The sequence below is a fragment of the Diorhabda sublineata genome, chromosome 11, assembly GCF_026230105.1.
Source record: "Diorhabda sublineata isolate icDioSubl1.1 chromosome 11, icDioSubl1.1, whole genome shotgun sequence".
NCBI classification, from domain to species: domain Eukaryota; kingdom Metazoa; phylum Arthropoda; class Insecta; order Coleoptera; family Chrysomelidae; genus Diorhabda; species Diorhabda sublineata.
In genome coordinates, this window is record NC_079484.1 from 232,016 (window position 1) to 246,252 (window position 14,237).

General features: G+C 25.5%; 1 protein-coding gene across 1 annotated transcript in view; it reads left to right on the plus strand.

Moving 5' to 3' along the window:
* Window positions 1-1,959: 1,959 nt before the first annotated feature.
* Window positions 1,960-14,237, plus strand: part of LOC130450150 (BDNF/NT-3 growth factors receptor-like) — a 50,539-nt gene continuing 38,261 nt past the window's right edge. Inside the window, exon 1 of the mRNA XM_056788357.1 lies at window positions 1,960-2,730. Within this exon, the coding sequence (XP_056644335.1) occupies window positions 2,682-2,730 (49 nt within the window). The 5' untranslated portion in view covers window positions 1,960-2,681. The remainder of the gene's footprint in view (window positions 2,731-14,237) is intronic.

Below are 14,237 nucleotides of genomic sequence, written 5' to 3' on the forward strand. Positions count from 1 at the left end.
GTCAAATATCGCGTTGATTGTTATCAATTTTGGTCTAAACATAAATTTGTTTTAATTGATCGTGTTGGATTTGGTTATGACAATAGCAGCGCCATCTGTGTGTTAGTAATTCGACTTATTGAGTGATGTAATATAATGTAAAATTTGTAATACACGAAAAGGTATTATAGGTAGAATATTAGCAGTTGTTTTTAGCAAAAATTTTTCATTATTTTGAGATAAGAAAAGGATTTGCTTTCGGCGTTCAACTTTTAAGTTCACGTATATTCAATATCCTAAATTTTTTTCGAACATCTGTTTATTAATTTAATTCTATTGAATAATATACATTCGAGTTATGTACGTTGTAGCCTTTTTCGGTCTACGAAAGCTCATAAATCAAATATTTCGAAGCGTCGCCCATCCTTCTACTATTATTCTAAAGGTTTACGATGTAGGTACCTTTAAAATTTCAAGATTTTATCTTTTAATCATGAATCTTGTATCTTAGAAGATTATAAAAAAAAAACACTCCTTAATTTATTGTATGATAAACAGCTTAAGACGGGGTGAATAAACGATTAAAAACCGGACAAAACTTATACCCACCCCATAATCCATTAATCAAACTTTAAAATAATATATACAAATGTCTTATTGTCAAACGAACATCGAATTATGGAAATTCAACAAAATGTGCATTAAAATTATTGTGTATTTCTATTGAACGTACTGTTTATACCAACATCGTCAACGATTCCGGAGATTCAAACTTAGTTATTGAAGAATAAACAAATAATTTCACGAAATTAAATATATTATGCAAAATCATCGAAGTGAACCTGTCAACTGTCAACATTGAAGTGACTAGAATCACTCCAGAGCGTCCCGAGAATGTTTAGCAGTATAGAACTGTCAATTTCATTACATGGAACATGTAAATGTAAATAAATACAGAACGAACAACTTTTTGATAATATCATTTTAAAAATAGATGTCTTATATATTTATACCTCTAATTCAATACAATACAATCCTACTTAATAACCATTAATCTCAGAAAACGATAAATCCAGTCATCACGAGAATGCGTGCGACTCAAATATCACTAAATTTTCCCGATAGGTTCGTGTTAAATAAACACGTACAACATGAATGTTTAAGTCACTCTTTATAAAGTTGTTCAAATCCGTTAATGATATTTATGAGTACGCTGTTAATTTTACATCTATCGACTATAACATAGAATACGCGTATATGTATATACAAAAAAAAAGAAGAAGAAAGTGGTAAGAAATGACAGTTCGTGTTTTATTACCTTTTGTAATCGAATAGTAACGGAAAATTCAATTTATAGATAATATGTTGATGCATTAATGTACTTAACTTTTTGAACCTTACGAAAGTTAATTAAAGAAAAATAAACGTCAATGTTAATACTTTTATTTTGATGGGTTTCGGACGTAACGCTTTGTCTCTAAATCAAAGTTCGTTCTAAGGGAGTCTTGGTAATTAGATGTTGAACTTGTATATATTGTGTTGCATGTATTGAATGGAACAATGTGAAAAGTAAATTTACAAAGTAATTATTAGAACAATGGTTTTGAAAACATATAATAACGCCTTCTACTGAAAATATTTAAAACGTTCACAAAATAATTAGCGAGTTTGTTCATACAATTTCGAGTTCTCTAAATACATCCACAACTAAAGTAGATACAATAAAGCTTTTAGAAGGAAGCTTTCATTTTTAATTAGTACCTATACATAAACAGATCGTTTTATTTATATTCTAAATAATATTTTTATAAATATACAGAATTTCTAGACAAACCTTTCATGTTTTATAACTATTCTCGTACTTTATCATTGCGTCATTAGATGGCGCTGAATCCGGATTCTAAACCGATGAAAAACAATACAACCTGTAAGGTTATGTGACGCTGTTTAGTTTCTTATGTGTTTTTAGTGATTTTATTAAGATAATTAAGGATAATTAATCACCTATCAACTAGTTTATTCAATATCAACTTCTCAGATGTCGGATACATTGTAAGTTGTGTTTCTTTTTGCGAGTTTTAGTATTAATAATTGGATGTGTTAGTGATGTTTGAAAGAATGAAATATCGTTTTAATTATACATGTATTTCGTAAGATAACCGAACTTTTAGTTGCATAAAGTTGAAAAGAAAATCCGTATAAGAAGATACTGAAAAGAAATCTACAAACAGCGTTATTTATTATATTTAACCAGTGACCCATATCATCTTTATAATCAGTTTGGTAGACTGCGAAAGAAATAACCAACTGTTCGGATTGTCATAGGGGGCGGTGCGTTTATATTGAAAAGGATCCTTTTAAAAATAATCAACAAACAATCTACCAGTAAGCGTGCCCAGCATCCTGGGAGTGGGAGAAAATATCACAGGGAGTAGTTTGCATTCGGCCGGTTTCCGTGTTTTCAATATGAACGTACCATCAGAAATCTGAACTGCGTTTTAGTTCGATCGGGAGAGAAAAATGCGGGAAACGCATTACGGAAAAAAGCTCTAATTGGAAATACGTAAAATGAGATAATCGTGCGACGATAATTTTTGTTTATATCAAAAAAAAAAAAAAAAATAAAGGAAAATTACTCTAGAGGGTAATATGTGATTTAGTGTTGTTTCGTGGAGTGTTTATATTTATTTTGTGACAAAAAAATGGTAAAAAGACGTAGTTCGAGGAAAAGAGCGATAGAAAAACCTTTGGGTAAGACATATTTTATATAAAAAAATTATTAAATATAATTAACAGCAAGGAATTAAATATTCTACAAAAGTCGTTTTGTACGACTTCTTTTGAAACAAAAAAATGCGGTATTATCAGTAATAGTTCACAATAGGTCGGGGGACTTCTTTATTATAATAATATACAGGGTGTCCCACAAAGAAATTTGATATTTTAGAAGTTAAACTTTGAACACTTTTCATACATACCCCGTATAAAATGGAAAATTTTTCGACATAGTTTCAAATACGTCTGAGTTTGCTAAAAGCAACCGAATAGAAACCATTTTAATACGTTTAAGGGTATCATAGTAAAAAAATAATTTATAAGGGTCTGCAATGGTGAAAATTTTTACAAAAAAATTAATTACTCGAAAAATATGCATTTTTCGAAAAAAATTTTCATACAAAAAGTTATTAAAATTTTACGTAGTTTTCAAAAATGTATTAATATACAGGGTGTTCTATTAAAATAACAAAGTTACGTTCGATTTCAAGTAGAACCGGAAGTCGGCCATCTTTTAAAATATTTTAATTAAAAAGATAGATAATATCCGAAAACCCAAACGTACAAATTTTCATGATTCTACTATAAGTATTTTGCCATATATACAGATAGTTTTAAATTTTCGTGGGACATCCTGTATATATAATCTTCATCAATTTATGTATTCTAATTGCAAAAATATGTCATAACCAACGACGTATATATTAGTGTGGACCAAAAAAAACACAATTAATAACGAAAAAAATTTTTTTGGTAAATTTTGAACAGGTGTCTATATTCGATTTTAATGTATTTCAACGAATTATTGTGTATTCGGTTAGAAGTTGAAATTCAACCTAATATTTGATGACGTTTACAATTTTTTATAGTTTTCTACAAAAAAATGTCTTGAAACCATACAACGTCATACCGAAAGTTGCGTTTTTAGTGTTCCATGTAGTGAAAGTGACAGTTCCGTACTGCTAAACGCACTGGAGTGACTCTAGCCACTTTAATGTTGACAGTTGACAGTTTCACTTCGATGATTTTGCATAATATATTTAATTTTCTTAAATTATTCATTTGATCCGAAGTTTTAGATTTTATGCGTCGTTTAAAAAATGTTGTGGGTTGAAATACCAACACTTTCAATCCTTGTCGTACAAATAACTATTTTTATTATGAATTAAGTTTTTCTTAAACAGTTTTTCGTGATGGAAAAACACTCGAATCTGGTAGTTTCTTTAGTCGAATTTTAATTAAAAGGTAAATAAGAATAAACGTTTTATCTTCAAAATAAATAATATAGTTATAAACCTAATTTGATTATAACGAGTTTTATGACAACAATAATATCCGTACGTTGATAAATCTAAAACGGAATTATAATTATGTCATCAAAAACACTGCACAGTATACACGTGTGTAAATGTAAAACAATTTTCTATCTCTCCTAGAGACGGGATCTTTGAAACACCCAATATAACGTCCAGGTCAGGAGTTAATTCATCGAATTTACTTTAGATTTTTGAAGATGACATAAAACTGACACTTGATTAGAATTCCGGAACCGGAAGACGGGATATTAATGATGGCGGATACATCTCTCCATTTTCCGGTGCAAGGTTTATAAGATGGACGTTTTTTTTTTTATTATAGGTACCTACATACCATTCGCGCCCGGGATAAATGATTTATTATATGAAAATAAAAGGTTAAAGCAAACACTAGTTTATGACGGGTAGTTATCACACACTTAAAGAGTCGCCAGTCGTTTGTGTCAACCACTATACGGGGTTTATCGAGAAAATACGTAAACTTTATTTTTACGCAAAAACTTGATGTGGGACAAACCACGTATATATTTTTTTTATGTTCGTTAGGTAAGTTGTAAATGTGTTTTTTCTCTGTGCAGATCAACGGTATAAACGTATGAAAAAAAAAACAATTTTATTGATATTAGGTGTGTCATAAAAACATATTTTATAGTTTGGACATTGAGTAATTTAAGAATTGTGAAAGTGCCGTTAATGAAACATGAAATTTTTTATTATTATTTTTTTCGTTTTATTCGCGTTTAGATTTATTGAATGTTTCAAAACGTTGCGACGAATTGGTGTAAAGATTTAATTTGTAAAACTTTTTTCGTTGAAGTTATGAGTTAAATGGTTTTATTTCCCTGTGAAGTGGAATTGTACGAATTTAACAAAAATTTCTTAAAAATATATTTACAATAAGAAAAAAAATCGAAAATAAGTTAAACGTTTCGTTTTGATCGGATTTTTATGAGAATTGACGAACCCGTTCAACTTCGTAGCGCCGTAACAGCGTTTTAAATGAATGAAATTAAAAAAAAAATATGGAGAAATATTTTCCTCAAAATATCATCTACAAGATTAGTATGAGATAATTTTTTTGTGAAATGTATATAAAAAAAGTTATAGAACAAAAAAGAAAATTTTTATAAAGATTTTTTCACTTTTTTACTTATAACTTCTTTATTTTTAAATTTAGGACAAAAAGTTATATAAACATATTTGTAGAAAAAATAATTTCCAACAAATCATGTTATCACGATTTTTTTGTACAATGCATATAAAAAAAGTTATAGAGCAAAAAAGAAAATTTTCTCACTTTTTCACTTATAACTTTTTTATTTTTAAATTTAGGACAAAAAGTCATATAAACATATTTGTAGAAAAAATAATTTCCAACAAATTATCTTACCACGATTTTTTTGTACAATGCATATAAAAAAAGTTATAGAGCAAAAAAGAAAATTTTTTCACTTTTTCACTTATAACTCCTTTATTTTTTAAATTTAGGACAAAAAGTCATATAAACATATTTGTAGAAAAAATAATTTCCAACAAATTATCTTACCACGATTTTTTTGTACAATGCATATAAAAAAAGTTATAGAGCAAAAAAGAAAATTTTTTCACTTTTTCACTTATAACTCCTTTATTTTTTAAATTTAGGACAAAAAGTCATATAAACATATTTGTAGAAAAAATAATTTCCAACAAATTATCTTACCACGATTTTTTTGTACAATGCATATAAAAAAAGTTATAGAGCAAAAAAGAAAATTTTTTCACTTTTTCACTTATAACTCCTTTATTTTTTAAATTTAGGACAAAAAGTCATATAAACATATTTGTAGAAAAAATAATTTCCAACAAATTATCTTACCACGATTTTTTTGTACAATGCATATAAAAAAAGTTATAGAGCAAAAAAGAAAATTTTTTCACTTTTTCACTTATAACTTTTTTATTTTTAAATTTAGGACAAAAAGTCATATAAACATATTTGTAGAAAAAATAATTTCCAACAAATTATCTTACCACGATTTTTTTGTACAATGCATATAAAAAAAGTTATAGAGCAAAAAAGAAAATTTTCTCACTTTTTCACTTATAACTTTTTTATTTTTAAATTTAGGACAAAAAGTCATATAAACATATTTGTAGAAAAAATAATTTCCAACAAATTATCTTACCACGATTTTTTTGTACAATGCATATAAAAAAAGTTATAGAGCAAAAAAGAAAATTTTCTCACTTTTTCACTTATAACTTTTTTATTTTTAAATTTAGGACAAAAAGTCATATAAACATATTTGTAGAAAAAATAATTTCCAACAAATTATCTTACCACGATTTTTTTGTACAATGCATATAAAAAAAGTTATAGAGCAAAAAAGAAAATTTTCTCACTTTTTTACTTATAACTCCTTTATTTTTAAATTTAGGACAAAAAGTCATATAAACATATTTGTAGAAAAAATAATTTCCAACAAATTATCTTACCACGATTTTTTTGTACAATGCATATAAAAAAAGTTATAGAGCAAAAAAGAAAATTTTCTCACTTTTTTACTTATAACTCCTTTATTTTTAAATTTAGGACAAAAAGTCATATAAACATATTTGTAGAAAAAATAATTTCCAACAAATTATCTTACCACGATTTTTTTGTACAATGCATATAAAAAAAGTTATAGAGCAAAAAAGAAAATTTTTTCACTTTTTCACTTATAACTCCTTTATTTTTAAATTTAGGACAAAAAGTCATATAAACATATTTGTAGAAAAAATAATTTCCAACAAATTATCTTACCACGATTTTTTTGTACAATGCATATAAAAAAAGTTATAGAGCAAAAAAGAAAATTTTCTCACTTTTTCACTTATAACTTTTTTATTTTTAAATTTAGGACAAAAAGTCATATAAACATATTTGTAGAAAAAATAATTTCCAACAAATTATCTTACCACGATTTTTTTGTACAATGCATATAAAAAAAGTTATAGAGCAAAAAAGAAAATTTTCTCACTTTTTCACTTATAACTTTTTTATTTTTAAATTTAGGACAAAAAGTCATATAAACATATTTGTAGAAAAAATAATTTCCAACAAATTATCTTACCACGATTTTTTTGTACAATGCATATAAAAAAAGTTATAGAGCAAAAAAGAAAATTTTCTCACTTTTTTACTTATAACTCCTTTATTTTTAAATTTAGGACAAAAAGTCATATAAACATATTTGTAGAAAAAATAATTTCCAACAAATTATCTTACCACGATTTTTTTGTACAATGCATATAAAAAAAGTTATAGAGCAAAAAAGAAAATTTTTTCACTTTTTCACTTATAACTCCTTTATTTTTAAATTTAGGACAAAAAGTCATATAAACATATTTGTAGAAAAAATAATTTCCAACAAATTATCTTACCACGATTTTTTTGTACAATGCATATAAAAAAAGTTATAGAGCAAAAAAGAAAATTTTCTCACTTTTTCACTTATAACTTTTTTATTTTTAAATTTAGGACAAAAAGTCATATAAACATATTTGTAGAAAAAATAATTTCCAACAAATTATCTTACCACGATTTTTTTGTACAATGCATATAAAAAAAGTTATAGAGCAAAAAAGAAAATTTTCTCACTTTTTCACTTATAACTTTTTTATTTTTAAATTTAGGACAAAAAGTCATATAAACATATTTGTAGAAAAAATAATTTCCAACAAATTATCTTACCACGATTTTTTTGTACAATGCATATAAAAAAAGTTATAGAGCAAAAAAGAAAATTTTCGCACTTTTTTACTTATAACTCCTTTATTTTTAAATTTAGGACAAAAAGTCATATAAACATATTTGTAGAAAAAATAATTTCCAACAAATTATCTTACCACGATTTTTTTGTACAATGCATATAAAAAAAGTTATAGAGCAAAAAAGAAAATTTTCTCACTTTTTTACTTATAACTTCTTTATTTTTAAATTTAGGACAAAAAGTCATATGAACGTATTTGTAGAAAAAATAATTTCCAACAAATCATGTCAACACGATTTTTTTGTACAATGCATATAAAAAAAAGTTATAGAGCAAAAAAGAAAATTTTCTCACTTTTTCACTTATAACTTTTTTATTTTTAAATTTAGGACAAAAAGTCATATAAACATATTTGTAGAAAAAATAATTTCCAACAAATTATCTTACCACGATTTTTTTGTACCATGCATATAAAAAAAGTTATAGAGCAAAAAAGAAAATTTTCTCACTTTTTCACTTATAACTTTTTTATTTTTAAATTTAGGACAAAAAGTCATATAAACATATTTGTAGAAAAAATAATTTCCAACAAATTATCTTACCACGATTTTTTTGTACAATGCATATAAAAAAAGTTATAGAGCAAAAAAGAAAATTTTCTCACTTTTTCACTTATAACTTTTTTATTTTTAAATTTAGGACAAAAAGTCATATAAACATATTTGTAGAAAAAATAATTTCCAACAAATTATCTTACCACGATTTTTTTGTACAATGCATATAAAAAAAGTTATAGAGCAAAAAAGAAAATTTTCTCACTTTTTTACTTATAACTCCTTTATTTTTAAATTTAGGACAAAAAGTCATATAAACATATTTGTAGAAAAAATAATTTCCAACAAATTATCTTACCACGATTTTTTTGTACAATGCATATAAAAAAAGTTATAGAGCAAAAAAGAAAATTTTCTCACTTTTTTACTTATAACTCCTTTATTTTTAAATTTAGGACAAAAAGTCATATGAACATATTTGTAGAAAAAATAATTTCCAACAAATTATCTTACCACGATTTTTTTGTACAATGCATATAAAAAAAGTTATAGAGCAAAAAAGAAAATTTTCTCACTTTTTCACTTATAACTTTTTTATTTTTAAATTTAGGACAAAAAGTCATATAAACATATTTGTAGAAAAAATAATTTCCAACAAATTATCTTACCACGATTTTTTTGTACCATGCATATAAAAAAAGTTATAGAGCAAAAAAGAAAATTTTCTCACTTTTTCACTTATAACTTTTTTATTTTTAAATTTAGGACAAAAAGTCATATAAACATATTTGTAGAAAAAATAATTTCCAACAAATTATCTTACCACGATTTTTTTGTACAATGCATATAAAAAAAGTTATAGAGCAAAAAAGAAAATTTTCTCACTTTTTTACTTATAACTTCTTTATTTTTAAATTTAGGACAAAAAGTCATATGAACGTATTTGTAGAAAAAATAATTTCCAACAAATCATGTCAACACGATTTTTTTGTACAATGCATATAAAAAAAAGTTATAGAGCAAAAAAGAAAATTTTTTCACTTTTTCACTTATAACTTTTTTATTTTTAAATTTAGGACAAAAAGTCATATAAACATATTTGTAGAAAAAATAATTTCCAACAAATTATCTTACCACGATTTTTTTGTACCATGCATATAAAAAAAGTTATAGAGCAAAAAAGAAAATTTTTTCACATTTTCACTTATAACTTTTTTATTTTTAAATTTAGGACAAAAAGTCATATAAACATATTTGTAGAAAAAATAATTTCCAACAAATTATCTTACCACGATTTTTTTGTACCATGCATATAAAAAAAGTTATAGAGCAAAAAAGAAAATTTTCTCACTTTTTCACTTATAACTTTTTTATTTTTAAATTTAGGACAAAAAGTCATATGAACGTATTTGTAGAAAAAATAATTTCCAACAAATTATGTCTTTACGAATTTTTCGTAAGAAGAATAGATTCCGAGATATCGCGAAAAAGGTGTTTGCACCTAACTTAACCTAACCTCACAAACTTTAGGTCAACCTTCTATTGTCCCCGTACGCATGTCCCAAAAATAAAATTTCGTCCGCTAAAAAAATGCAGAGTTCATGTAACATTTCAACGGACTATATATCGTTGAAACTGGTCGGTGTTGTTTGGGACTTTTGTTTCACAGTTGTCGGTAATGACTTTTCATGCGATTAGTTTGTGAGTAGGTCAGGGTTCAAGTATGATACAGGAAAAAGATATCGGTATATTTAAACGGCCTTCTTTATGAACTAATAAATATCGAATAAAAACCGAGGTCGTAACCCGTAACGAAACAGTTGGATACTGAAAATGTCGAGATATCGAATCTAATAACAGCCGTTTTATAAAAAAAAAATAAAATTTTTGCTTTTCCAAGCGACATTTAAATAGTCACTATCGAAATTTACGAATTAATTTTTTTTTAATTGATACATTCGAAGCCGAGTCCTGTCCTGTAGATGGAAAAAAATAATTTCGTAGGAGCCCACACGAGCATAACAGAAATAAAAATCCATTTGTCCGCGTCAACGAAATAAATCAATGGAATTTTTAAGTTTAATTAAAGGTCGCTACTTGCAAGTGTGGTTTTTTCTTTTTTACCTTCTCGGTGGTATTTTTACTTGTTGTAAGTTGCGAAACATCGTACAAAAACCACGCCTACTTGATTTAATTAATAATCGAGAAATGTTAAAATTACCAATGAGAATAAGAAACCTGCCTGCATAGTGTAAAGGTACATTATTACTTGATAAATAATTTATTAGGTAAATGCCCACCGTAAGTCATAAATTCACTATGTACATATATATACTATCTTGTACAAAGATATGTTAAATGCCACTAGGTGGGCTATATACCGGATCCGTAATCGTTAACTTTGCCTTTCGAGTTACGAATAATGAAATAAATTCGAAACAAAGTGTTTTAATCCTTTTTTCAATATTAATAATTAAAGTTTATACATTTTTGCACAAGTTAAAACCAATTCTAGAAAGTTTTTTTCTATTTTCAAGAGAAAATCGTAGAAAATTCTTCATCAAAAGCTTCTTGAGGTTATAAAAAATAAAGTACGGTTGGACGATTACGAAAATTTCAAACAGAAACGAATAAATTCGAAACAAAGTGTTTTAATCCTTTTTTCAATATTAATAATTAAAGTTTATACATTTTTGCACAAGTTAAAACCAATTCTAGAAAGTTTTTTTCTATTTTCAAGAGAAAATCGTAGAAAATTCTTCATCAAAAGCTTCTTGAGGTTATAAAAAATAAAGTACGGTTGGACGATTACGAAAATTTCAAACAGAAACGAATAAATTCGAAACAAAGTGTTTTAATCATTTTTTCAATATTAATAATTAAAGTTTATACATTTTTGCACAAGTTAAAACCAATTCTAGAAAGTTTTTTTCTATTTTCAAGAGAAAATCGTAGAAAATTCTTCATCAAAAGCTTCTTGAGGTTACAAAAAATAAAGTACGGTTGGACGATTACGAAAATTTCAAACACAAACGAATAAATTCGAAATAAAATGTTTTAATCCATTTTTGAATATTAATCATTAAAGTTTATACATTTTTGCACAAGTTAAAACCAATTCTAGAAAGTTTTTTTCTATTTTCAAGAGAAAATCGTAGAAAATTCTTCATCAAAAGCTTCTTGAGGTTACAAAAAATAAAGTACGGTTGGACGATTACGAAAATTTCAAACACAAACGAATAAATTCGAAACAAAGTGTTTTAATCCTTTTTTCAATATTAATAATTAAAGTTTATACATTTTTGCACAAGTTAAAACCAATTCTAGAAAGTTTTTTTCTATTTTCAAGAGAAAATCGTAGAAAATTCTTCATCAAAAGCTTCTTGAGGTTATAAAAAATAAAGTACGGTTGGACGATTACGAAAATTTCAAACAGAAACGAATAAATTCGAAACAAAGTGTTTTAATCCTTTTTTCAATATTAATAATTAAAGTTTATACATTTTTGCACAAGTTAAAACCAATTCTAGAAAGTTTTTTTCTATTTTCAAGAGAAAATCGTAGAAAATTCTTCATCAAAAGCTTCTTGAGGTTATAAAAAATAAAGTACGGTTGGACGATTACGAAAATTTCAAACAGAAACGAATAAATTCGAAACAAAGTGTTTTAATCCTTTTTTCAATATTAATAATTAAAGTTTATACATTTTTGCACAAGTTAAAACCAATTCTAGAAAGTTTTTTTCTATTTTCAAGAGAAAATCGTAGAAAATTCTTCATCAAAAGCTTCTTGAGGTTACAAAAAATAAAGTACGGTTGGACGATTACGAAAATTTCAAACGCAAACGAATAAATTCGAAATAAAATGTTTTAATCCATTTTTCAATATTAATAATTAAAGTTTATACATTTTTGCACAAGTTAAAACCAATTCTAGAAAGTTTTTTTCTATTTTCAAGAGAAAATCGTAGAAAATTCTTCATCAAAAGCTTCTTGAGGTTATAAAAAATAAAGTACGGTTGGACGATTACGAAAATTTCAAACAGAAACGAATAAATTCGAAACAAAGTGTTTTAATCCTTTTTTCAATATTAATAATTAAAGTTTATACATTTTTGCACAAGTTAAAACCAATTCTAGAAAGTTTTTTTCTATTTTCAAGAGAAAATCGTAGAAAATTCTTCATCAAAAGCTTCTTGAGGTTATAAAAAATAAAGTACGGTTGGACGATTACGAAAATTTCAAACAGAAACGAATAAATTCGAAACAAAGTGTTTTAATCCTTTTTTCAATATTAATAATTAAAGTTTATACATTTTTGCACAAGTTAAAACCAATTCTAGAAAGTTTTTTTCTATTTTCAAGAGAAAATCGTAGAAAATTCTTCATCAAAAGCTTCTTGAGGTTACAAAAAATAAAGTACGGTTGGACGATTACGAAAATTTCAAACACAAACGAATAAATTCGAAATAAAATGTTTTAATCCATTTTTGAATATTAATCATTAAAGTTTATACATTTTTGCACAAGTTAAAACCAATTCTAGAAAGTTTTTTTCTATTTTCAAGAGAAAATCGTAGAAAATTCTTCATCAAAAGCTTCTTGAGGTTATAAAAAATAAAGTACGGTTGGACGATTACGAAAATTTCAAACAGAAACGAATAAATTCGAAACAAAGTGTTTTAATCCTTTTTTCAATATTAATAATTAAAGTTTATACATTTTTGCACAAGTTAAAACCAATTCTAGAAAGTTTTTTTCTATTTTCAAGAGAAAATCGTAGAAAATTCTTCATCAAAAGCTTCTTGAGGTTATAAAAAATAAAGTACGGTTGGACGATTACGAAAATTTCAAACAGAAACGAATAAATTCGAAACAAAGTGTTTTAATCCTTTTTTCAATATTAATAATTAAAGTTTATACATTTTTGCACAAGTTAAAACCAATTCTAGAAAGTTTTTTTCTATTTTCAAGAGAAAATCGTAGAAAATTCTTCATCAAAAGCTTCTTGAGGTTATAAAAAATAAAGTACGGTTGGACGATTACGAAAATTTCAAACAGAAACGAATAAATTCGAAACAAAGTGTTTTAATCCTTTTTTCAATATTAATAATTAAAGTTTATACATTTTTGCACAAGTTAAAACCAATTCTAGAAAGTTTTTTTCTATTTTCAAGAGAAAATCGTAGAAAATTCTTCATCAAAAGCTTCTTGAGGTTATAAAAAATAAAGTACGGTTGGACGATTACGAAAATTTCAAACAGAAACGAATAAATTCGAAACAAAGTGTTTTAATCCTTTTTTCAATATTAATAATTAAAGTTTATACATTTTTGCACAAGTTAAAACCAATTCTAGAAAGTTTTTTTCTATTTTCAAGAGAAAATCGTAGAAAATTCTTCATCAAAAGCTTCTTGAGGTTATAAAAAATAAAGTACGGTTGGACGATTACGAAAATTTCAAACAGAAACGAATAAATTCGAAACAAAGTGTTTTAATCCTTTTTTCAATATTAATAATTAAAGTTTATACATTTTTGCACAAGTTAAAACCAATTCTAGAAAGTTTTTTTCTATTTTCAAGAGAAAATCGTAGAAAATTCTTCATCAAAAGCTTCTTGAGGTTATAAAAAATAAAGTACGGTTGGACGATTACGAAAATTTCAAACAGAAACGAATAAATTCGAAACAAAGTGTTTTAATCATTTTTTCAATATTAATAATTAAAGTTTATACATTTTTGCACAAGTTAAAACCAATTCTAGAAAGTTTTTTTCTATTTTCAAGAGAAAATCGTAGAAAATTCTTCATCAAAAGCTTCTTGAGGTTATAAAAAATAAAGTACGGTTGGACGATTACGAAAATTTCAAACAGAAAC